Below are 22,665 nucleotides of genomic sequence, written 5' to 3' on the forward strand. Positions count from 1 at the left end.
ATGGGTTTTATAGCATGTGTCTTTGGACTCTCCTCAGCACTCGTGTATTCTTGGCTCATTAGGTAACTTGTAGAACTTATATCCTCTGATTTTATTGATACAGGCTGTCTGTCATCAGCTTTCTGATTCATAAAGGATGGCACTGAGATGAGGTTACTCCTAGAAACATCAGCAAGATTTTATATACATATATATGTATGTATGTATATATATATGTATCTCAAAATCTCTGTCTCTTTCAATAGCCACTGTTATTTTCTCTATTTGAATGTTAGTTAAGAATTCAAAAGTTTTTTTAATTTTTTAACTATGTAGGAATCAAGATTTTGTGAGGTAGCATCATTTCTGACTTTACAGACTCTTAACAAATAAAACAGTGTCAAACATCTGTTTGTTAGCTCCATATCAGAAATCTCTTTTCCAAAAGTGCTAGTTTCTCATTCATCACTGGTACATTGAAGGGTCGGACTAAATGTTGGTAAGTATGTATTTTGTTTTGTTTTTCTAAAGTATGAGATATGCCACTTAATTACCCCCCCCCCCGAAGAAAAGCCGTAAGTAGTGCTGTGGCTCAAGTGGTAAAGTGCTAGCTTGAGCAAAAATGCTCAGAGAGAGCACCCAGGCCCTGAGTTCAAGGTCCAGGACATGCATCAGGAAAAAAATATTGTGTGATAGAATACTACTGATGTCCATCTTTTCATAAAAACAGAGACGAGAAAGTCACCTTTACAGCTACCATCCCTTCCAAGTCCTTTGAAGTCAGCCCTCAAATCTCTGTGTTGTGGGGCTGGGGATATAGCCTAGTGGCAAGAGTGCCTGCCTCGGATACACGAGGCCCTAGGTTCGATTCCCCAGCACCACATATACAGAAAACGGCCAGAAGCGGCGCTGTGGCTCAAGTGGCAGAGTGCTAGCCTTGAGCGGGAAGAAGCCAGGGACAGTGCTCAGGCCCTGAGTCCAAGGCCCAGGACTGGCCAAAAAAAAAAAAAAAAAAAAAAAAAAATCTCTGTGTTGTGACACTGCTCAGGCCAATTTAGCATTGTAAAAGTTGTATGAAATTTCCATCTTGCTTTTATGAGATGAGCCAAACCAATTGTGTCAAACAGCGCTTGTGTGTTCTGGCTTCCATTCCTTTGCTGCATACTTAGCTAGGAGTGACTCAGTAGAGGAATGCATGTGGGAGCTCCCTTTGTACTGATATCCTGGAATCTCTTTTATTCCGGTAAGAGCAATTGTATCTTTGCTGATTACTTCTCTGCTCTTTTCCTAAAATGTTGTCATCATCACCAGAGTCAGACCAGGCTGTTCCGAGTGATACTTGTCCAGGGCACCCTTTCCTTTAATGCTCCCAGACAAGTCATTCTTTGTGTATTTCCTTCTCTATAAAGAATCCAGCAAACACATCCAAATCCTCTGCATGTTAGTTTAACACTGCAGCAAATCTCCTATGAAAATTGGTCTTAGATGGGTTTCTTCAGGCCCTCTCATTGTTTTCTGTGGCTCTTCCTGCAATCATTACCAAGAAAGGAAACTTAGTCGTGTGTTATTACTGTATTACCTTACAAATTTCTTTCAACACAGTTTGCCAAGTAAGACAAAGCAAATGCTTCCTTTACTGTAATATTCATCACCTTTTTGTTTGGTTTTGTTTTGGTGGTACTACAGCATGGATCCAGTGCCTGAGTACTGTTTCTTAGCTTTTTTTGCTCAAGGCTGGTGCTCAACCACTTAAACCACACCTTCACTTCAGGCTGTTTGGTGGTTCATTGCAGACAAGAGTCTCACAAATTTTCCTTCTCAAACTGGCTTCAAGCCATTATCCTCAATCTCAGTCTCCTAAGTAACTAGAATTACCAGTATGAACCACCAGTGCCTGGCAAGGGTTATATTTTTAAAAAAGAGTTCTACAAAGGAAGGATAGACTGAGAATAGTAGGAAATCATAGATCTGACTCTTCTGTTACACACATACACCTTTATATATCTTTATTTAGAATATACCTTTATTTAGGATATATATGTATATATATATATGTATATTTAGAAGTATGTCAGAATGAAGTTCACATATAATGCTTCATCCAGTTTGCCCTAGTGTTCCCATCTTCCTAGCAGTGATACTGTTGAGATTTGCCATTTTCCCATAATTCATTTTTTCCTTGGTCTCTAGTAATCTGTGATGCTGTGTCAGTCTCCCCCGGTTTCTCACGTCTGATCATGATAGTTTGTGAAGTATTGGTAATCATGATAGTTTGGTGAAGCAAAGTTTATAAAGAGTTTCTGGAATTTATTTCTTCTAAGGAGACAGATTAGAGGTGTTTGGGAAGAATGTCACCAAGGTCAAGTGCCTTCCTTACTGCAATCTATGCAGGGGTATTTCGTTTTCAGGCACAGCATCCCTAGATATGTTAACCATCCTCACAAGGTAAGGATGATGTGTGCCAGGCTTCTCCACAGCAAAATCAGTGTTTCCATTTCCTGATTTATGTTTTGGAAGTCATTTACTATGTCCATCCCACAGTGGAATTGGACAGGTGAAGACCCACCTCCCTTGAGCAAGGAGAAGGGAGAATTATCTACTTATATTACTAATTTTCCTCTTCAGGAAATTCTTCTCTTTTCATCTACAAATTTGTTTTATTTTAGTTTGTCATTTTTTTTCATTTTTGTGAGGGTTATTTCATGTGATATTACTGCTATGAAATAATATTACTAAATACACTGCACATAGATAATACTATACATGGTAGGACACATTTACACCTCGGTGTAGACATACCACATCACACTCTTTGTGCAGACACAGGTAGATACAGGTACTCCATAGCAGTCTCATCCCCTCCCTCTCTTTCTCTATTTCTCTCTGCCTTTGATTTTCTCTGGTATGGCAGAGTAGATTCTGGCAGTTCCCAACCAGTGTGTCATTCAGTAGACAATCTGTTGCACACTTGCTATGAGTCAGACATTGGCAGACCTCCTCTCCATGACCATCTATTCAAATGCAGAATGCACACATTATACAAGAAAACAACATGATTATAAAGGCTGAGAAGCCCTATGACAACAGACCATAGGCAAGCAGACCAGAGGATGGTAATAGCATGGCTCAGGCTAGTCAGAAGTTCTCAGAACCAGGGAGGCCAGTGGTGGAAGAGCACAGGGGTGTCACTAGCCTACATCCTGGAGTCCCAAGGTTGGAAAGTCTGGAATTTTCATGTCCAAGGGCAGGAGAAGTAATAATGCTCCCTGAGAGAGAGGACATCACCTTTGGGTTTCATCTAAGCCCCCAGCTGAATGGATGGTGGTGTCACAGTGAGAGTAGATCTTACCCATCAACTCACATGCCAGTCTCCTCTGGACACCCACACACACACAAATACCCATAAATAATCCCTCACCATCTCTCTAGGTAATCTTTAATACAGCCAAGTTGATACCTACAATTAACCATCACCACATCCATGATTTCATCTGTCCTGACCTTGACCACAGCTCTGCAACGCAGTTGTGGCTAATGTCCCTGTTACAGATGAGAGGCTGTCTCTATGACACTAGACAATTTAGTTGCAGTTCACACAGCTGCTAATAGCTAGACCAGGTCTGGCATGTAGGTCTGTTCAATCCTTTTCCATGAATCTTAATCCTAAAGTTGACAAGGAAAAAAACACTTGTGAAAATATTGTCCTTCTCTTTCAAATACTGAACAAGTGGATAATAGAGGGAACTTAAACACCTGCAAGACAAAAATGACAAGTCATTTGGCCCTTGGACAATGAAAGGGAGACTATGTTTCTCCATTCTGAAGCCTATATTAAAAGGGCTTTTATAACTGATTTACTGTAGACAGACAGAATGTGAGGATTATTGAGACTGTCTGTCATCACCATGATTTCCATTCTTGAACCAGAGGGAAGCTATGGAATACTAACTATTTGCCAGGCACTGTGGCACTCAGGAAGAATAATAAGTCATGCTCCCTGCCAGCTTAGAAATTCACTTTCTAATGCTGCCAGGTGCAGGAATGTAAATAAATAATTGCAAGAGTTTGCAGTGAGTTATCTAACAGAGTTAACTGCAGGTCTGTAGGACACTGAGCAAAATCCTAACAACTACCACAGATGTTATGTTAGGATTGCTTATGATCATAATTAGAAAACCCAGATTGTAAGTGAAGGATGTAGAGCTAGGTGAGAGTCTTAACATGTGCAAGGCCCTACAGTGGATTCCTCTCTTTCCCACTACCCCACCTTCTTCTCTGAGAGAGAGAAAACTCAGTTTTCTATAGCTTGAAATGAAAGTGAATTGTTTGAATCTCTTGCTTAAAAAATCTAGAATATGCCGCTATCAACATGTTCCTCGGTCATGATTCCAGGACAGCTGGCCTGGGTCCAATCATTACATCTCTCTTCCTGACAGTAAGGTGGAAGAGATAGAAGAGAGATATCACTAGTTTTAGCTAAATTTTTTTCTTAGGGAATCAGATACTCCCCAGAAAACTTTTTTTTTTTGAGAATCATAGGTCACATGGCCACTCCTAGCTGCAAGGGAGTCTGGGCAATCAGTCTTATATCAGCATGATTGGCTTAGATCTTAATCCATCCAGGTCCTGGGGATATTGCACCCACAAACAAAATTTGTATTCAGTTGGGAATGAAAGATGGAGTGGGGACATGCTAGGCAGCAACCTTCTCCAGCAAGAATTAAGGTGAGTTTTGCAGAAGAGGTCTTTGAACTCAGCCTTGAAGGATAAAAAGGAACTCTCGGGGCTAGGAATATGGCCTACTGGTAGAGTGCTTGCCTTGCATACATGAAGCCCTGAGTTAGCACCACCTACACAGAAAAAGCAAGAAGTGGCTCTGTGGCTCAAGTGGTAGAGTGCTAGCCTTGGGCAAAAAGAAGCCAGGACAGTCCTCCGGCCCTGAGTTCAAGCCCCAGGACTAGTTTTATGAAAAAGGAAATCTCAGAGTAGAGATGAGGGAGAAGAATTAGCAAAGCCAGAGTCATGAAACACAAGAAGCCTATTAAGTACAGAGCAACTAGAAGTTGTAAGTAGAGTTGATTTTCCAGACTTAACTGCCATGCTTAGGAGTAGATCATACAGAACCCTGGTGGTCTTGAGATAAAACATCCTTACCCTTATCCAACATTTCTTATCCTTGTAACTTGGAAAAGATGACTTGTGTTCTAGTTCACCTGGTAATTTGCACATAGGATGGTTCCTCAGGTCGTTTTTGCACATGTGTTACTTTTGTGAATTCTTTGGGGGTATACCTCAGAAACCAGTCTTAGCTGGTGTTTTTCCACAGCTTTCTCCTTGCAGTGAGGTCTCCATTCACCTTTGTGCTACTATCTTCTATGCACTTGATGGTGGATCGTTTCTCATCGTTTCCTTTCATCACATTCACTTCTGCTGTCTTCTCAGATGATATTTGATTTTGTTGAACCACAGTCAATCTCTGTCATTTTTTTGTCTGACTCCCTCCAGGCTGACTCCATATCTACACATATCCTCAGCCTTTGTAAACAACTCACATTTAATCAGATGACAGTCCTGGGGTCCCCAGTGCTTGGCAGATTCTGCATGCCACCAGGCAGCCCCCTCCCTCCTTCACTACCTAAACTAAGCTACAGGCTCTACCACATACTTAGGAAGTCCTGAATCACCCTGCCACCTTGCATCTGCTCCAGGGTCATTTCTGATCATTTCTGACACGTAAATACATGTTCAGTTCTGTATCTGCTTGGTTCAAATTTTGTTTCTCTTGCTTTCTGGTCATGTAACTTAGAGTGGTTTTCCAAAACTTCCCTCACCTCAAAGATGACATAATGAGAGTTTCAGTTGCTCTTAGAGCTGGGCAAAGAGATTAACTATACAAGTGTTTGGCACCCAGCAAGTACCTAATGAGTGTGAGCTGGGAATAAATGAGGTCATGAGTACAGTGTTGATTTACCTCAGGAAGTGGAGTAAGTTGGGGTGGATTTACATGACAATCCTCAGAGGGACACCTGTACTCTCCAGCTTTGCACACTACTCTGTCTGGAGCACACTCTCCAGGGTGGCTCTGAGGACTGACCAGAAGCCTGTCAGTAAAGATTTCTTCTGATGCCACACGCTTGCTGTGTCCATGCCAGCGCTGATGGGTGCTTCTGTCTCTCAAGGGATCAGAAAATGACATTTCTCACCAGTCACACAGCAGTGATCGCACTTGAACCTCAGCAATCCTGAGGTTGCTTGTCAGCATCAGGAATGTGACTTGGTGGAAGGAGCAATGAGTGGTCCAGGAGACAGAGTCTAGCCTCTGCTGTCCCCTCTGCAGTGGGACTCAAGACAAGTCACTAGACCATTGTGGGCCTTGGTTGCTTTGCACCTAACACACATAAGCCTTCCCAGGAAAAATCACCAACCACTCTCTGAAAACACACAGAATGCTTACAGGCTGGAATGAATGGCTCTTCCATCCTGGAGCCAGCCAGCGTCTTTCTCTAAGCTGTGAATTCCACAAAGAGAGTCACAAAAACATTCAAGTGCATTCACAAACACAGTCATCCACACACACAGCCCAAGGACAGGTTCAGGCACATAACCATTGATCATTTTTATAGTGGTTGAATGACCAAAAGTCATAGTAGGGAGGCTAGACAACTGACTAGCTTAGTGACCCTGGGCTACGTAAACCTGAGGCTAGTGGAGTAATAATAGAGTAAAACCTCACAGGATTGACTGTGGTGTCGGTATGTGTGTGTGTGTGTGTTATACATGCATGTACTTGTGCATGTGTACACATTTCTAGTAAGGTCTAGTACCTGATGAGCATGTTAAAAGTGGTTACTGCTATTTATTTCCTAGAGCCTGGTGCAAAGTAGCAGATTATGATTAAAGTGTCCTAATGACTAAAAACTAAGGTGTTTACTAGGCACCAGTGGATCATGCCTATTTTCCTAGCTGCTCAGACAGGAAAGTCCATGAGACTTTTACCTCTAATTAGCACTACAAAACCAGAAGTGGAACTGTGGCTCAAGTGGTAGAACACTAGCCTTAAGCAAAAAAGAAAAAGCTGAGAAACAGTCCCCTGACCCTGAGTTCAAGCCCAGTACTGACACATGTGCTCTCTTGCGCTCTCTATCTCTCTCTCCCTTTCTCTCTCCCTCCCTCCCTCTCTCTCGTGCCAGAGTACATTTAAATACACCTTATCAGGCTGTGGATGGGCTCATGTACAGATGCCAACTGGATAACTAAGGGTTTTTTCCTAAAGCTCTGGTTCGCAACATCTTCTCCCCTCTCCCCCTGCCTTCCTAATTTAACCCTGGCTGCCTTTCATCCAGGCCCAGCATTTGCTAATAGTCATTTTGTGCTTCATCAAGCCACTGGACAGTGAAGCCCAGAGTGAGTCACAGTGGGATGAGAGGAGGCTGAGAGAGTGGTAAACATGACCCTCAACTCTGACGTGGTGCAGACCCACTCTGGAATTGTGCACAAGCCATTGCTCCTCTCTGTGACCCTCGTCTTCATCTGTAGAAAGCTTAGCTCACTGGGACCAGAGGTAGCAGTAGCTGAGAAGTGTAGGTTTGAATGTGCAGCTGACTTCAAGCCCTGGCCCCATAACTGACATCTGTGAGGTGTGATCAAATCATACCATCTCCTGGAAGTGAATAGTAAGACTTAAATGGGCTTTATGCAGAGGATGGAGTGAGTCATTGTCTCCAAAGTACCAGGCAGGTCAATGCTCAGTGAGTTAAGGTTTATGTCCTCTTCTGTTCACTTCATTGGAGTTTCTCCCCATTGAGGAAGCACCAAGTTTCTGAAATCTGAGACACATCAGTCCACCAGGCTGCTGCCTCAGCAGTTAGCACGAACCAGAGTCATCTGCGGTGAAGACAGGATCCCCACAGAGCGTGAGTGATACCAGCCCACATGCAGTTATTTTAGTACTTGTCCCAGGATCTTCCTACCCAGCTGGAGCGTGTTCTCAGGGGAGACTCTTGGCCTTTTGCCTCTTTCCCTAGGCACGGGACAGTTACTGCATCTTTCACACCCACTCTCCAAGATGTGAGCTTTTCAGATAGTCCCTTGTATGGTCCATTATCAGAAAGTCCTTTGTATCATCCAGGTACAGGAAAACACAGAGAGCCACCCAGACATACAGGTATTGTGGTAATCGTTCAACACTTCTGCCTACTTCCATCAGGCTCAATCGTCCTTACCTTGACTGTGAGAAAATGAAATTCCAAGAAGAATAAGGAGCTGCCCAAGTATACACAGTTAATGCAGTGCATAGTTGGGGTTCAAAGTGGGTGGGGCTAGTCTGACGACTACAGTTCTTACTCTGGCTGCTGTACCATCACCAGAAAGTAAGGGATGTAGTTCAGATCAAATATGTTTCCTAGACATGAGAGAGAATTGGCATTGGATATATAGTGGGTATATAGCCAGAGTGAAGGGGCACCACTGATGTACATCTTCAAAAAAGAGAATGGGGTGGAGGAGGGAGAGGAGATGAAGGCTTCAAACTCCTTGACTTGAAGGCTCTGGGCCCTGCTGCAGACATTGAGACAGAATTCAGCCGATAAAGGGAACCACGAAGTGACAGAGCTGTGGCCCCTGTTTCTTTCCTCCATGTCTTAGTTTGCTTGGGCTGCTAGTACCATAAACTCAGTAGCTTATAATGAGCAGGTATTTCTTTCTTGCAGTTCTGGAAGCCACTAGGAAGTCCTAGATCAAGGAACCTGTCTTTGCCCAGGGCCTTCATGCTGCTTCATCTCATGGCAAGAGGCAGAGGACAAGAGAGTGCACAGAGGGGCTAGAGGAGGGGCAGGGAGAGTATGGAGGAGGTATACTCTTGCTCCGTGCTTGAGGCAGAGCCCCCAGAACCTCACCACCTTTTAAACTCTTGCTACTGAACACTCATACACTGTGCCTAAAAAGTAATTTTAATGATGAACGCCATTGAGTGTCAATACTGAAAGGGATTATAGAGAGATTTTGTCACATATTACTCTATAAGTGTTTGGGTGTTTGTTACCAAGTTACTGTTTCTCCTGTTCCTCTCTTTCCAACCTGTGTCACCAAGCCCTTATTTGCCAGCTGGGAACTGCAACTAGCTCCTAACAGTCATCCTTCTGGTTTTGCCCTACTCACCCACAATACCACATTCACCTCTGATCAGCTAAGATCAGTAGTTTGACTCTCCTTAAAAGTCTCCAGTGGCTTGGATGTGGTTTTTAAGCATGGACCTCTTGAATCCTGGCTATAAACCCAGCTCCATGCTCAGGCAGACCTCTCTCTCCCACCCTCTGTTCCACATCTCCTGTGCCAACATAGTCCTGCCTATGAGTCTCTCCTCTCAGGAGCCTCTAACCATCTTCTAAGCCCTGGCACACACCCTTCTGCACAAGCCACTGCCCTAGTTGCTTCCTGCTCTTCCCTTCCTATTCCTTCCAGCCACCTGTTCATGGACCAGAGTGGGCCAAGGGCAGGCCCCAGGGGCATGTGCCTGTGGGCATCTCCAGCCCAGATGTACTGTAGCTTTTTTGATTTGCAGTAACTCCATGAGTATATCAGTTAGAGCCCAGGTAGGAGAAAGAGACCACGCCAAGTATGCAAGCACAGCATCTGAATTTCAGGAAGGGTTACTGGGCATGGTGATCATTTGATACATAAGTGAAGCCAGAATAAGTAACAACAGGAACCAGCACCCCCTGGTGCTGGAGGAGCAGAAGGAACAGGTGGGGATGATTAGAATTGACACCTCTAGGATGGGTTACCGGGAAGTACAGAAGAAACAGCTTTAGGCTGAGACGATGTTCTGAGTGCTACTGAAGCAAGGGCTACTCCTTGGGGGGACAACGGGAGGTCAGGTGATACTCCAGCGACCAGAAGCCACAGAGAGAGCGGAGTCTGCCCTCCATAGGAGCCTTTGGGCTCCCTCTGCTCACTCTGTTTGGCCACTAAGTAACTTCAGGTCTGGAGTGCCCTGGCCTCTGCTTGGCAAAGCAGGTGAGGAGTCAAGAAAGGGTATCTCAGGCAGGAGCCTCAAGTGTTCCATATCTCACATGAGGATACTAAGGCATAGAACAAGTGATAAAATTAAAGAATACCTGGCATGGAGACAGAATGTAAACCCAGTCACCAGGCTGAAGAGCTCTTGTTATTAACCACCCTGCCATGGATGGATGAATGGATGGATGGATGGATGGATGATTAGTGGATTGATGGACAGATGGTTGGGATAATGGGTGGGTGGGTTGGTGGATGATGGGTAGAAGGATTGGATATCAACAAGTAAGATGTCAAGCCCTGTCTCCCTGGTCACCTCTAGGTCATCCACTGGAACTCCCCGAAGAAGTTGCGGGTGAAGAACAAGCACGTGGAGTTCTTCCGCAACCTCTATCTGACCTTCCTGGAGTACGACGGCAACCTCCTGCGGCGGGAGCTGTTTGGCTGCCCCAGTGAGGCCGATGTCAACAGTGAAAATGTGAGTGACTTTGGAGTGGGGCAGGAAGGGCAAGTGCTCAGTAGAATATTGGGGATCCAGGCCCTGCCTGCCTTGGGGTGTGCAGCACACTCCTTGTGAGTGCAGGAGTGCCACCGAGCCAGACTGGGTAGCTCCAAGTGAGTTTCCAGGCAGCAGGAACAGCAGAAGCAAGCCACCAAAAGTCAGTGGGCACAGTCCTTCCCTTGACAGGAAATCCCACGCCTTTGTGGAGATGGTATCCACAAGAGGCCCCAGAGCTCAACCCCCAGTCAAGGTTGGGGGTGGCACAGGAGGTGCCCGCAGTGCCCGGCTTGTCACACAGTCAGCGTGAATGAGGAAAACGTGAGGTGGTGAGAATTCCCAAGCGTCAGTGAATCCCACTCTCTTCTGGTTTCTCCACTCTTTCTAGTTCTTTCGTATGTTTTCATATGTATGTGTATATAGACGCCCTCTTGTACAATTGAAGAAAGGGAGGCACAGTAAAGGATAAGCAGTTTGCCGAGGGTCACACAGCAAGCAACAACACAGATTGTGACAGACATTTCACTCTAGGAATGGGGGAAGCAGCCCAGTAGCACCATAGCAGCCGGGAGCAGAGTGTGTGCAGTCAGGCTGGCCTGGGTTCAGCTGTGAACCCCAAGAGACCTCAAACGACCTATTCCACCTCTCTGCCTCTGTTTCCCCAACTCTCAGAGTATTAAAAAAAAATCTATAGAGATATTTGGAGAATGGGCAAGAAATTGCATTTTAAACTACCTAAAGTAGCGTCTTCCATATTAGATGCTGAGTAAGTACTTCCTCCCTGCTCCTGCTCTGACCCTTAGTATCTGACACAAGAATAATTGGTTCATTCACTCAGCCTTCAAGCCTTTGTAGAAGACTTTCTACTTATTCTGAGCATAGAGTATTTGTAAATGAAAAGAAACTACTGGTCTTGGTTATAAGTATCCTCTATGGTACTTATAACCTAGTAAAAAAAGATGCAATTAATTAATAAATATGTAAACTATTGGGAAATACTGCCAGCTATTTATTTGCAGTTGCATAGCAATGTTAGTGAGAATCTAGCAGCTTGGTGGAAAGTCAGGGTAGTGCTGTGAGGAGGTAATATTTAGTCTGGAAATCTGAGTGAGGAGAAAGCTGGCCATAGAGACAGGGAAGTACATTCCAGGTGGAGAAAGTAGCTTATACAAAGTCCCCGAAGCAGGACAGGTTGTAAGAAACAGAAGGATAGCCAAGGTGACAGGGACTAGTAACAAAGAAGACTAGGTATGCAAGAGTCAGATTAGAAAGATTTATAATCTGTGTTAGGGAACCCACTGTAAAATAGCATATAAGCTTTCAGAATTGGGATATTTATCATAATTGTGGGTGTCATGAGAAGTGTCTGACTCTCAGCATCAGGGGAGGCTGTCCATAGAAAGTGAGCACTCACCTGGCCTTTTATAGGGTGACTGGGGACACGACCCTCCTTGCTCTCAAATCACAGTGAAGTTGTCTCTAGCTCTGACCCGCCTCCTTCTCACCCTTAGATGCCTTCTAGGAGCCTTCCTTGGCTAAGGGTGGCAGAGGGAACATAGCTATAACCACTTGAACCCTTGGGATTCTGGGAATCTCTTGGAGGTTTCATCTAGCAATAGGAAGCTATATTTTCAGATGCTGTATTTTCACTTAGCACTGTGTTCCTTCACACCTCCCTCAGTGTGTTCTGCTGATCAGATCGGATCGGTTCAGAATCTGTCCTCGTCCTTGGTACTCAAGAGCTCCCTCTGCATTTGTTTTCCGAATGCCATGGAAACTGTTCTCTCCTCCTCTCTGTGCAGGAGGCGGCATGGAAAGCCTTGCGGGAAGAGGCAGTGAGTGAGTCCTCTGGCTCCCTGGGTTCCATGTGGCCCTCACTGTGGGTGTCGCAAGGAGCAGAGACCCCCTCCGTAAGGGCCTTGCTGACCAGCTATGACTGCCTCCCTTTTCCAGGGAACCAAGTGGCTCTGGGCCTACCCGGGATTGTGTTGATTTCTGCCAGCTCTCTGCCAGGAGCCAGGTGGGGAACCGGGCCTGGCATTAGAGAAAGACGCCATCCATGTATGAAAGCTGCCACTTAACAACTCAGAGAGGCTGAGAGGACAGTCTCCCCTGGACTTAGAGGGTTGTGAACTGCAGGACGACCCTAAGGTCTCGATGTAGCATACATCCCAGCCTCTTCCCTGACAGCACCCTGCTCCCCCATCCCAGCTCACCCCTGTGCCTGCCTGCTGTTCCCACTGCCTGGCATCCCCTGACCTCCATTGCTTAAATATGTCCGGTGTGGCCTCAGCAGAAAATTTCCCTGATCCCTACCAAAAGTCAACCTTTTTCCTTTTTATGACCTGCTCAATCCTCTTTCCATAAGAGTGTGTGCCATTGTCTGCAACTACCTGGTATTTGTCTCCTAGATTTCTTCTCAAACACTAGTCCCAAGTGTAAGACTTCCAAGACCACCAGTAAGACTTCGGTACTCTTCACTTCTGAGGTTTCCCCATCTGAAATAAAACCATGCATGCCACTGATATGTATTGCCTGATTGTCACTGAGCAAATGTAAGCAAAAAGAAAGGAGACCAGGTACAGGGAAGAGCAAGTGAAGAAGCAAAGAGCTGAGAGAGAGGCTGTGCTGGTGGTTGATGTCCTAGAGCCCAGACGTGTGGGAGCCAGACAAGAACAAGGCTGCACAGAGGGCCTGGGCCCGGCTAAGAGTTCAGGGTTTATCCTAGAGGCGATGAGGAGCCACAGAAGAGTTTTAGGCACAGTCAGACTTACACGTCAGAAAACTCATTGCAGAAGGGTTGGGGATTGTAGCTCTGGTAGAACACTTGCCTGGCACACATAAGGTCCTGGGTTCAATCCCCAGCACCACTGGAAATAGAAAAGAAGAGTCAGGAATAAGAATAGAATAGAACGGACAAGACTGGGAGCAGAGAGAACATATATATACATATATATATATATATATATATATATATAGAGAGAGAGAGAGAGAGAGAGAGAGAGAAGAGGTGCTAGTAGGGCTCATTAATCAAGACAGCAAGTCCTGGGCTCCTGAGCCAGGTGCCTCGACTGGCTTTCTCAGCCTGCAGGGGTAGGAGCTGGACAAGGAGAACGGCGGTGGACATGGCCCTTGTGAAAGCCCAGCTCTGCAGAGAGCTCCAGCACGTAGTCCCTCTCAGCATGTCAAGCGCCATGTGCAGACACAGCCAGAGGGAGAAGGGACGATCACACTTTCTGCCCACAGCCAGATGCTCCGGGCTCTGTGGGAAGGGGTCAGTTGAGCAGGGATGAGTGCACAGATGGCCAGGGAGTCCAGAAGAAACCAGTCCGTCTACTCCTCACTGGACCTCAGTTCCAGATGGGACCAGGCCCCCGTGGCAGCATGGGCAGGACTCCTCTATCCATTCAGCAGAGTCTCATTCCACCTTCCCTAACAGTAGTGACCAGTCAGCAGGCCCTGCAGTGCCATGCCTGCCCCTTACAGCAGCCTGTCACTTGAAGGATGCGGGCGGGCACAAATGGGAGGTGACATGCCACAGGGGTATGTGGGAAGAGGATCGCAGGTGACCAGAGACAAGAGATGCCTCCCCGAAGGCTTCCTGGAGGTGAGATTTGAAGGCAGCATAGGGATGAGAAGTCTGGAAGGCAGACTGATGGGAAGGACTGTTGGGTCTGCTTTCTCTGCTCCGGCTCAAATGCTTATTTTCTCTCTTATTACCCTCGTATCGTCCTATCCCCTAACCCTCGGCCTGCAGGTCTGTCAGGGTGAGACGTAGGGGCGGCTCCGGCCTGGCGTGCGCGCGACCCGCGTGGCAATGTGACCGCTATCCTACCCTGGGAGCTAACGTACATAGACCACGGAGTCGGCTTCTGAGAGCGAACTAACTTTATTGAGAGAGGGACAAGGGGAGATGATCCGGGGGAAGGGGGTTGGCCAGGATTCCCATAGGCCATGAGCTGTCACGTGACCTCCAAGGGGCTGGTCACTTGACCTCCAAGGGGCTACATCACTCTGAGCGCGCCAAACCAGGGCGGGGCTGGTAGGCGCCGGGCTGGCTGCCAGCTAAGTCGGGGGTCTATTTGCCCAACCGGTTTCTCCGGATTCCAATGTAGAGAGGATGGAAGGGCCGCATTCCCCAGCTGGGTGAGGTGCCTCAGGCCCCTTCCATCCAGGGGAGAAAGATGGACCCCAACAAAGGACCTGCGGAGACCACCAGTAAACACAGGCAGAGTGCATTTGGGGGGAGTAGCAGAGGTGTGGAGAAAGGCAGAGGGCTGCCCAGGCTCACTGCTGTGTTTTTGCCTGAGTGGGACATGATGGTGGTGATGAGGTGGGCTCTCTAAGGATGTGTTTCACTCACGTGAGAGTCACGTGACCTCAGAGAAGGCCCACAAATGCCTTGAGACTCGGGTTTGCCATCTTATAAATGGGACTAGTGAGGCCTTTATCACAGTGTTTCATGGATAATTTGTGTGAAATCTCCAAAAAGAAGGATTCAGCTCTAGGAACACTATGTACGTTGGGTGTGTGTGTGTGTGTGTGTGTGTGTGTGTGTGTGTGTGTGTGTTTATAAACCTCAATGCCCAGTCTGTCCAGGTTTTATTAACTGTTCTTCCAAGGAGTAGTGTCAAAGAAAGGAACCCAACTTACAAATCTGTCTATGAAACGTGGGAAGGACTGTCCCCTTTGTTCCTATGCTTGCCCAGCTAGGAGGAGACTCATAGAAACCACTTTCTTGGCCTTGCTGCCAAAATCTTAAGTGCACAGTCAGGTTCTCCCCTTCCACGAGGAGCTGAGATGTGGGGAGCAAGGCCACTTGCTTGGCCTGAAATCTTAAGTGCACAGTCAGGTTCTCCCCTTCCACGAGGAGCTGAGATGTGGGGAGCAAGGCCCATCTCATAGCCTCTCAAACCAGATGGTTGGATCTGAAAGAAAGCCGACTCTACCAGTGGTGTCTGTGCCATAGCTGGTCTGGGCATCTGTCCTTGGGACCAGTGAGTTCTTTTAATGTAGTGCAGCAATCATGCAGCAAGCATCATTACCTTGCTCTTCGTTATGTGGAGAAGAGGCAGCGGTATGAATTCTGTGCAGTAGAGTTCAGTTCCTTTTTTCCTCAGCAGCCCACCTCCACCCTCAGTGTACTCAGGACTCCTCAGAACATGGCTAGACAATCTTGCAGATATTCTCCCTCCTTGCCGCATCCCCACCAGGCTGGCATCTGGTTTCCCCTCCACCCTGGAAGACATCTCCCTCTGCTCTTGGCAAGTCCTAGATGCCAAGCTTCCTACCGCAGGCAGACGTGAAATTGTCTCCTCTGTAAGGAAGCTGCTAATCATGATTGCAGTCCCCTGGAGCAATGGAAACTAAGGCCTCCCACCCTCCTTCCTAACAGCTCAGCCTGGTATAGAGTGCAGCAAGCCCCTCTGCTTGCTCTGATACGTGCAGTGCATTCCCCCTTTGCATGAGTCTGCAGACTGAGGCTGTCTATCAAGAAATTTTGCTCAAGCCAGATGCTGGTGGCTCGTGCCTAGTTATTCATGAGGCTAAGATCTGAGAATTATGGCTCAGGGCCAGCCCAGGTAGGAAAGTCCATGAGACTCTATAATCTCCAGGTATCTGGCAAAAAGCTGAAAGTGGAAATGTGGCTCAAGTGATAGAATGCTTGCCTTGAACACAAAAGCTAAGGAACAGTGCCTAGGGCCTGAGTTCAAGCCTCAGTGCCAGCACCAAAAAAACAAAAAGGGTTTGCTATGCTCAGGGAAGTCTCCACATGAGGGAAACTCTCTTTAAAAAAAAAAATGTGATTCCATTAAAATTGATAGTTGTAACTAATTTATATGGGAACTTGGCTAGAGCGCATGTCCTTCCTTTAATAACTAAAGTGGGCTGAACTCAGCTTATAATTTGTAATGACAACAGTTGTCCTGAGGATGCCCAAGGGGCCAGTGACTGCCAGAGCCAGGAGGTTGCTGGCCATCCAGCAGGAAATGGCCTGGGACCACTGGCTTCTTGTTCTGCAGATCCCTTTCTGACAGCTGTCACATTTCATTTGTCAGCTGCAGAAACAGCCCTCCCCGACTTCACCTCCTTCTTTATCCTCCCTATGGTCGCCAAAGAAAGGACCAAACACATGAAAATGCTTAATTCAGACGTACCAGTGACAAAAGAATTATTCATTCTTCTGTCAAAAGCTAATTATGAGACATATAAAAACATGCAGAAGTGGGAAAGAGAAAAAGAGGCCAGACATCAATGAGTTGGGAATTTGCATAGAATTATAGACAGCCGTCATCCTCTGCTAGTCATAGCTTCCTTATCCCCTGACTACAGCAGACATCACTAATGGATGATCGCAAGGCTATCCACCAGGACCCAGGCCTCGCATCTCCCGTAGATCAGCACTGCAGCTCATAAGTACCAATGTCTTAGCAATGGCCCAGGCATGAAAGCCTGCTGGGCATTCCTGGGTGTGGGTATTAGTCACTCTCATCTCTGTGGTATTACAACAGTGCTCTGTGCTATTCCTGGAGCTTTCTCAGCTCTCTTCTAGCCTGTGGGAATTGGAGGTGTTCTGCTGGGATGCAGAAAGGGGAAATGCAGCAGTAATCTTCCCCACAACGGTAGGGAGAGAAGCCTCTGAGTCACCCTGCACAGCCGCCAGAGCTCCAAGGAAGCTGCGCTGCTGCACAAATCACTCAAATCCAGCGTTTGCAAACCTGGGCTGCTGCCTCCATGGATGGTACTGCAGACTTAGAAGCACCATGGCCACAAGCTGTTTGCTCATTCTTGTGCTTGCTTTACTGAAGTTATTTCCCTTACTCTTTCACTAACCCTTCAAGGGACTTACTGACATGATTTCCATTATATAGAGCAGGAAATGAAGGCTAAGAGTTGAACTCACAGAACAGAATCCTCAGTCCTGATTCGCCATTGAAGGACCTCCCTATGAATAGTTAAAACACTCCCTGATCTAAGATTGCAATGACCACCCTAACCACAACACCCCTTATCTCCCAAGGGTCCCTTCCCTTATTTTTCTTTGTGTTACTCATCACCAATCCATGTATGTATGACTTATTCATTTCGTTGGTTATTCATCTGTATAAATAATCTTGGTGTGTTATACAAGACTGCCTGGCACCTGACTCATGTTCCATAAGTTTTATTGAACAGATGAACTAACACAAGTTACTAAAGTGTTTGCAATCAACAGCATCTGGCCTGGGATGAGCCTTATGACTTCTGTTGTCGCTCTAGCTAGTATCAAGCCTCAGCTTTCCTGCCTGGGAAATGGGTCAGTAAATAACATCCGGGCTTTTGTAAGAGGACTTGAGGACTAAGTGTACAGTAAGCCAACTGTAGGTGGTTATGTGGTGGAGGAAAAGCGTGTCTGGGACACTTCTTCCCACAGCCCTGACATCGCTCTTGCCCTCCGAAATGAGGGAGGCTTCTAAGCATAGTCCTCCCTGCTACAAAAGCGAGGGACCTGCCACCGATGCAGGACTCGTCCCTGATGCCGAGCCCCAGGCGGAAGAGAAAGCAGCACCAAAGTGGCTCAAGTAAGAGTTAAAAATAAGACACATATGAACAGATCCCATAAACACTTTGTGGCATCATTCTGCACGGCCTGCCAAGGAACAGATGGCTGTGTGGAAACAGCTGTATCCCAGAGAAACCCCGGTATCCCCCACTCACGTGCCACATGTCACAGCTTGTCAGTCACAAAGCAGCCAGCGGAGCCCTGGGGCAGACAGTGCTCCGAGCCCCACTGCTGCTCACAGACATTCCACACTGACCCAGGACGGTCAGCCACAGTGCGCCTGGGAGGCAGAGCCCAGGGGCTATGGGATATAGTGGGTGACCTGGGTCCCCGGTTTTCCCCGGCGGTGATGGATGCACCCTCACCAGGTGCCCTTCCTAATAGCTCATGCCCCTTGTTGGCTCAGTCTTTCTCCTGTTAATGATGCCTCACTTATTCATGACAAGAGAGCAGCTTCCTGTGTAAAACCTTGAGACTCGTCGTTCTCAGACCTCAGGTGATCTATGTAAAACTCCTGGTACCTCATCAGTAAAATAGAATCACAAGAATTCCTACCTGAGAGACATGACAGGTCCAAGTAAGCTCAGGAGATCAGAAAATGTGCTTCACAGCACCTGTCCCCTAAAATCAAGTTGAGTTCATGTTGCAGTCTGTGATCACAGTTATCGACTCCCCTTGTCTCTCCTTCTAGACTGTAGGATCATTTCCAGTATGGAAGGTCCATGCCCATTGCTAACACAGCACTTGGCATGAAATAAAAGGCAATTATTTTCATGTGATGTATGAATTAGTACCAGTAATCGAGGAAAAACTAGCTCCTCCCCCTCTAGGCAGGGCCAGGCAAACCAGCTCTGAATTCACTAAACAAACATGAGTATAGCCTTCCCCCTCTCATGAAGGAAAGTAGCTCATGGTTTGGTTTCTTCAAATATACCTTGGGTTCCTGGAACTTGCTCATGATATACACAAGCAAGTGTGATGGCTTATTTTGGTCATCATCTTGAGTGGGTTTCAGATAGCCTACAACATCAGTAAAGCACACTTCTGGAAATGTCTGCCAAGAATTTCCAGAGAGGATTAATTAAGGAGGGGGAGACACCCCCTGAAGATGGTGACATCATCTGTCTGGGAGCCTGGATGGAATTAAAGAAAAAAAGGGAGCAAGCCAGTAAGTGTAGGTTTAGACTCAAAAGGTATACAGTGTTAGTAGAGCTATGGTGGAGTGCTAGTAGCCTTTAGCAAAAGAACTCCGGGACAACACCCAGCACACAGCCAAAAAAAAAAAAAAAAAAAAAGAATAGACAGAGAGGGTTCAACACCAGCAGAACACAGGAGAACACCTGTGGGGAGAGTAAGGTTCCAGACAAAGCTAGAAGCTCACTTCTACTTACAGTCTAGGCTATTTGTCGTGGGTTCCTGAGGAATGTCAGTGTGGTTTGTGGAGGTTGGTAAGAAAGAAGCTAAGGGTGAAACCATGTTTTTATACCTCAGGCCCAAAGTCTTAAGAGTCCCAAGTTAGGCCTGGCCCCACGCCCGTGTATGCCAAATAAAGAGACTTGCTGGAGGGCAACGAAAGGTGTGTTATGTGGCAGGCATGGGAGGAGCACATCAGTACCTCTTCTTCAGCCCTCCCAGGCACAGAGCTTGGCTTCTCATCAAGTAGGGAAAATTGGGAATTGGGGGTGAGAAAGGTATGCAGAGTTAAAATAGTCCCATGTCAGAGCCATTGTAAGTTCAATCTTTATCTCTGGATGACAGCATTTGATTTCTAGACTAGAACAGAAATAAGGTGGCCTCTTGAGCTTTTGACTGTTTTCTTTGAGCTAAGAAGAGGGCATTGTTTGTTTGAGGGGGCGTTTGCTTTCCACACAAGATGTTCATGGCCATCTTCTCTTTACTCCCAAAAACAAAAGGTGGTTGCAAAGGGACTGTAGCAGAGAATAGTATCCCTCTCGCCATGTGCCAGTGGCTCACACCTAGAATCCTAGCTACTCAGGAGGCTGAGATCTGAGGATCACAGTTCAAAGCCAGCCTAGGCAGGAAAGTCCGTGAGACTCTTATCTCCAATTAGCCACCACCAGAAAACCAGAAATGGTGCTGTGGCTCCAGTGGTAGAGCACTAGCTTTGAGCTGAAAAGCTCAGGGACAGCGCCCCTGCTGAGTTCAAGTCCCACAACCAACAAAAAAGAAAAAAGAATAGCATCTCTCTCCTTCTTACTCTCACTCTCTCTTGCTCCCTCCCCACCCCCACCAATGTTGTGAGCTCTCTACTCTGCCATGCTCTCCCCATCGTGGTGGACTGAAACCTCTGACCCTATGAGCCAAGATAATTCCCTCCTCCCTGAACTTGCTTTCTTAGGAATGTTGTTGCAGTGAGCCTGAGAGTTGCCAGGAAGGAAATCAGATTTATTCATGGGCAGGCACGGGAGGATGAAGAAGGCCATCAACCCGAAGGCTCTGTCATGGGGACTCAGTACAGGAAAAAGCCATTTTGTAGAGAAAGAAGGTACATCAGGGACAGTGAGCAGGAAGGCTTCATGCTGAGTGGGGGTCTTTGTCATCCGGGCCATGTGTTCCCATTCCTCCCTCCTCCTCCTCCCCCCTCAGCTAGAGCATCACAATTGGCCTTGACCTTCTGGGGTGAGTTGCAGAAATACTAGTTTTCTGTAGGTTAAACATGGTAACAATGTATATGCTTTGTGTTAGTTGATGTACAAAATTAAAGAATAGGAGACAGTGTCGCAGTCTTAAGATGACCCAGATATTCTGATATTTAGATCCAAAGAAAGTTGGTTTAGCAGTTACTGTCTTAACCATTTTAGGCACAGATTTTCTTTAGAACTTAGAATTGTCAAGCCAAGAACATGGGAAGCAAAAGCCACTCTGCCAAGGGCAACCCCCAGAGACATTGGAACTATTACTTAAATCCCCAGAATCATCTACCCTTCATGCTAGGAAGAACCCCAGAGATTGCTTAACAGGGCATTGCACTGACTTGGTTTCTGGGAGAGCTGACTTGATTTCTGGGCGAGCGTCACACATGCACTTGGACTTGAATCTCAGCTGCTGTGTTCTTTCCACATCATATGAAAGACAGGCCTGATTGGGGCCCTCACTTGTGGAGCTGTTGTGAGTAACTAATTGAGAATGCCTGCCGGGCTGGCTGCATTTGACCTGTTAATTTGGGAAAGTTGTTTCGTGAAACCCAAACTCTTTCTTAGTCCGATAGACAGGACTTGTTCAAGGACACAGAATAAATGAAAATCAAGGAGATTAGGTCTTAGTTTCCTGATACCGCAATGATATCACTCTGTAGCTTTGCCCAGCTGGAAACTGATGTCCCTTAGGCCGGAGACTGGGGGCACACATCTAATCCCCTTCTCCCCCATGCTGCTGAACTACTCAAGCATGTCCAGTCATCATTTCAGGCAGCTCAAAGGTCAGTCTAGGCCATTGTCCTTAGGGGTAAGAAGAAATAAATGCCAACTGCTTGAAGGACCATTTTCCCTTGAGTCTAAATCTCCCTGTGCCTCAGCTGGCTGCCCAAAGAAGCAATTTAGCAAATGCGTTTTATCTCCAGAGAAATCTGTCTTTTGTTTCTGTGACTTGCTTGTCAGAGCCCTGTGCTTCCTTCCCTGTGGATGGAGAGCGGGGTACGGTAGCTTTCAGACCTGTTAATGAAAATGCCCCCTCCAGTTCTGTATCTCCCCAGAGACATTACCCAGTCCTTGGGTAAGAAAGCAAGGGCTGGTTAAGTCTTCCTCAGCTAGGCTGTCAGCTGTAAAGCACGCCTGCATTAGAGTCTGAAAAGGTGCATAATGTAGTCCTAATGACATTGCTTGGGTTTGTGAAGCACCTTCCAGTTTACAAAGCACTCCTACCCACATTAGCTGATTTGAGAAAATTGCAAGGAATCAGTTAACTACAGAAGAGTATAAAGAAGCAATAAAAATTATCTTGGCATCCGTCACTCAGAGAAAAATCTTTGTTAACCTTGTAATGTTCTCTTCCATCTATTTTCTAATATCTTTTGTTTATGTTTTGTCTGTGTTGGGACCATAGTGTGTGTGTGTGTGTGTGTGTGTGTGTGTGTGTGTGTGTGTGTGTGTGTGTGTGTTCAGTGGCGTGCTTTCTTCATGGAACATTGTTTTTTTTGTCATGTCATTGCTCCTGTTTGAGGTCTAAAGATGGAGCTCCCTGAAGCCATTTACCGAAAGGAGAGGAAAAAGCCCCATGCAAACCTTGCTAAGGTTCCTTCTAGATGCTGAGGACAAAGTCCTTGTTCAACGCCTAGTTTCAACAGAGCTAGCTCCCACCAGCCAACATGTTCCTGTCCTTCTTAGACACACACCTCCACACACCCTGCTCTTTTCTCTGTGGAACTGGAAGCGTACACACTGGTCAGCGTGCTAGAAACAAGAAAAGCAAAACAATGAGAGGGAAAACACCAACCTGTTCTTGCAAAGAGTTTGCAGGGGTTCATGTTCCAAAATGGGAATCATCGTCTTTGCTCTTTTGCAGAGGAGGAGAATAAGTAGATTTTCTCTGAGGAGGTAACAGTCAGGCCTCCAAGCATACTTGAGTTCTTCAAGGAGATGGGTTTGGCAACTCTTGTTCATAAATCAAGACA

At 46.5% G+C, this 22,665-nt stretch overlaps 1 protein-coding gene across 4 annotated transcripts in view; it reads left to right on the plus strand.

Moving 5' to 3' along the window:
- The window catches only part of Large1 (LARGE xylosyl- and glucuronyltransferase 1), a 453,235-nt gene that overhangs the window by 396,456 nt on the left and 34,114 nt on the right, over positions 1-22,665 (plus strand). For all 4 annotated transcript variants that reach the window (XM_048356361.1, XM_048356369.1, XM_048356383.1 and 1 more), the window contains one exon: positions 10,316-10,471. In XM_048356361.1, coding sequence (XP_048212318.1) covers positions 10,316-10,471 — 156 coding nt within the window. The remainder of the gene's footprint in view (positions 1-10,315; positions 10,472-22,665) is intronic.

Source organism: Perognathus longimembris, chromosome 1 (assembly GCF_023159225.1).
Source record: "Perognathus longimembris pacificus isolate PPM17 chromosome 1, ASM2315922v1, whole genome shotgun sequence".
Classification (NCBI taxonomy): Eukaryota; Metazoa; Chordata; class Mammalia; order Rodentia; family Heteromyidae; genus Perognathus; species Perognathus longimembris.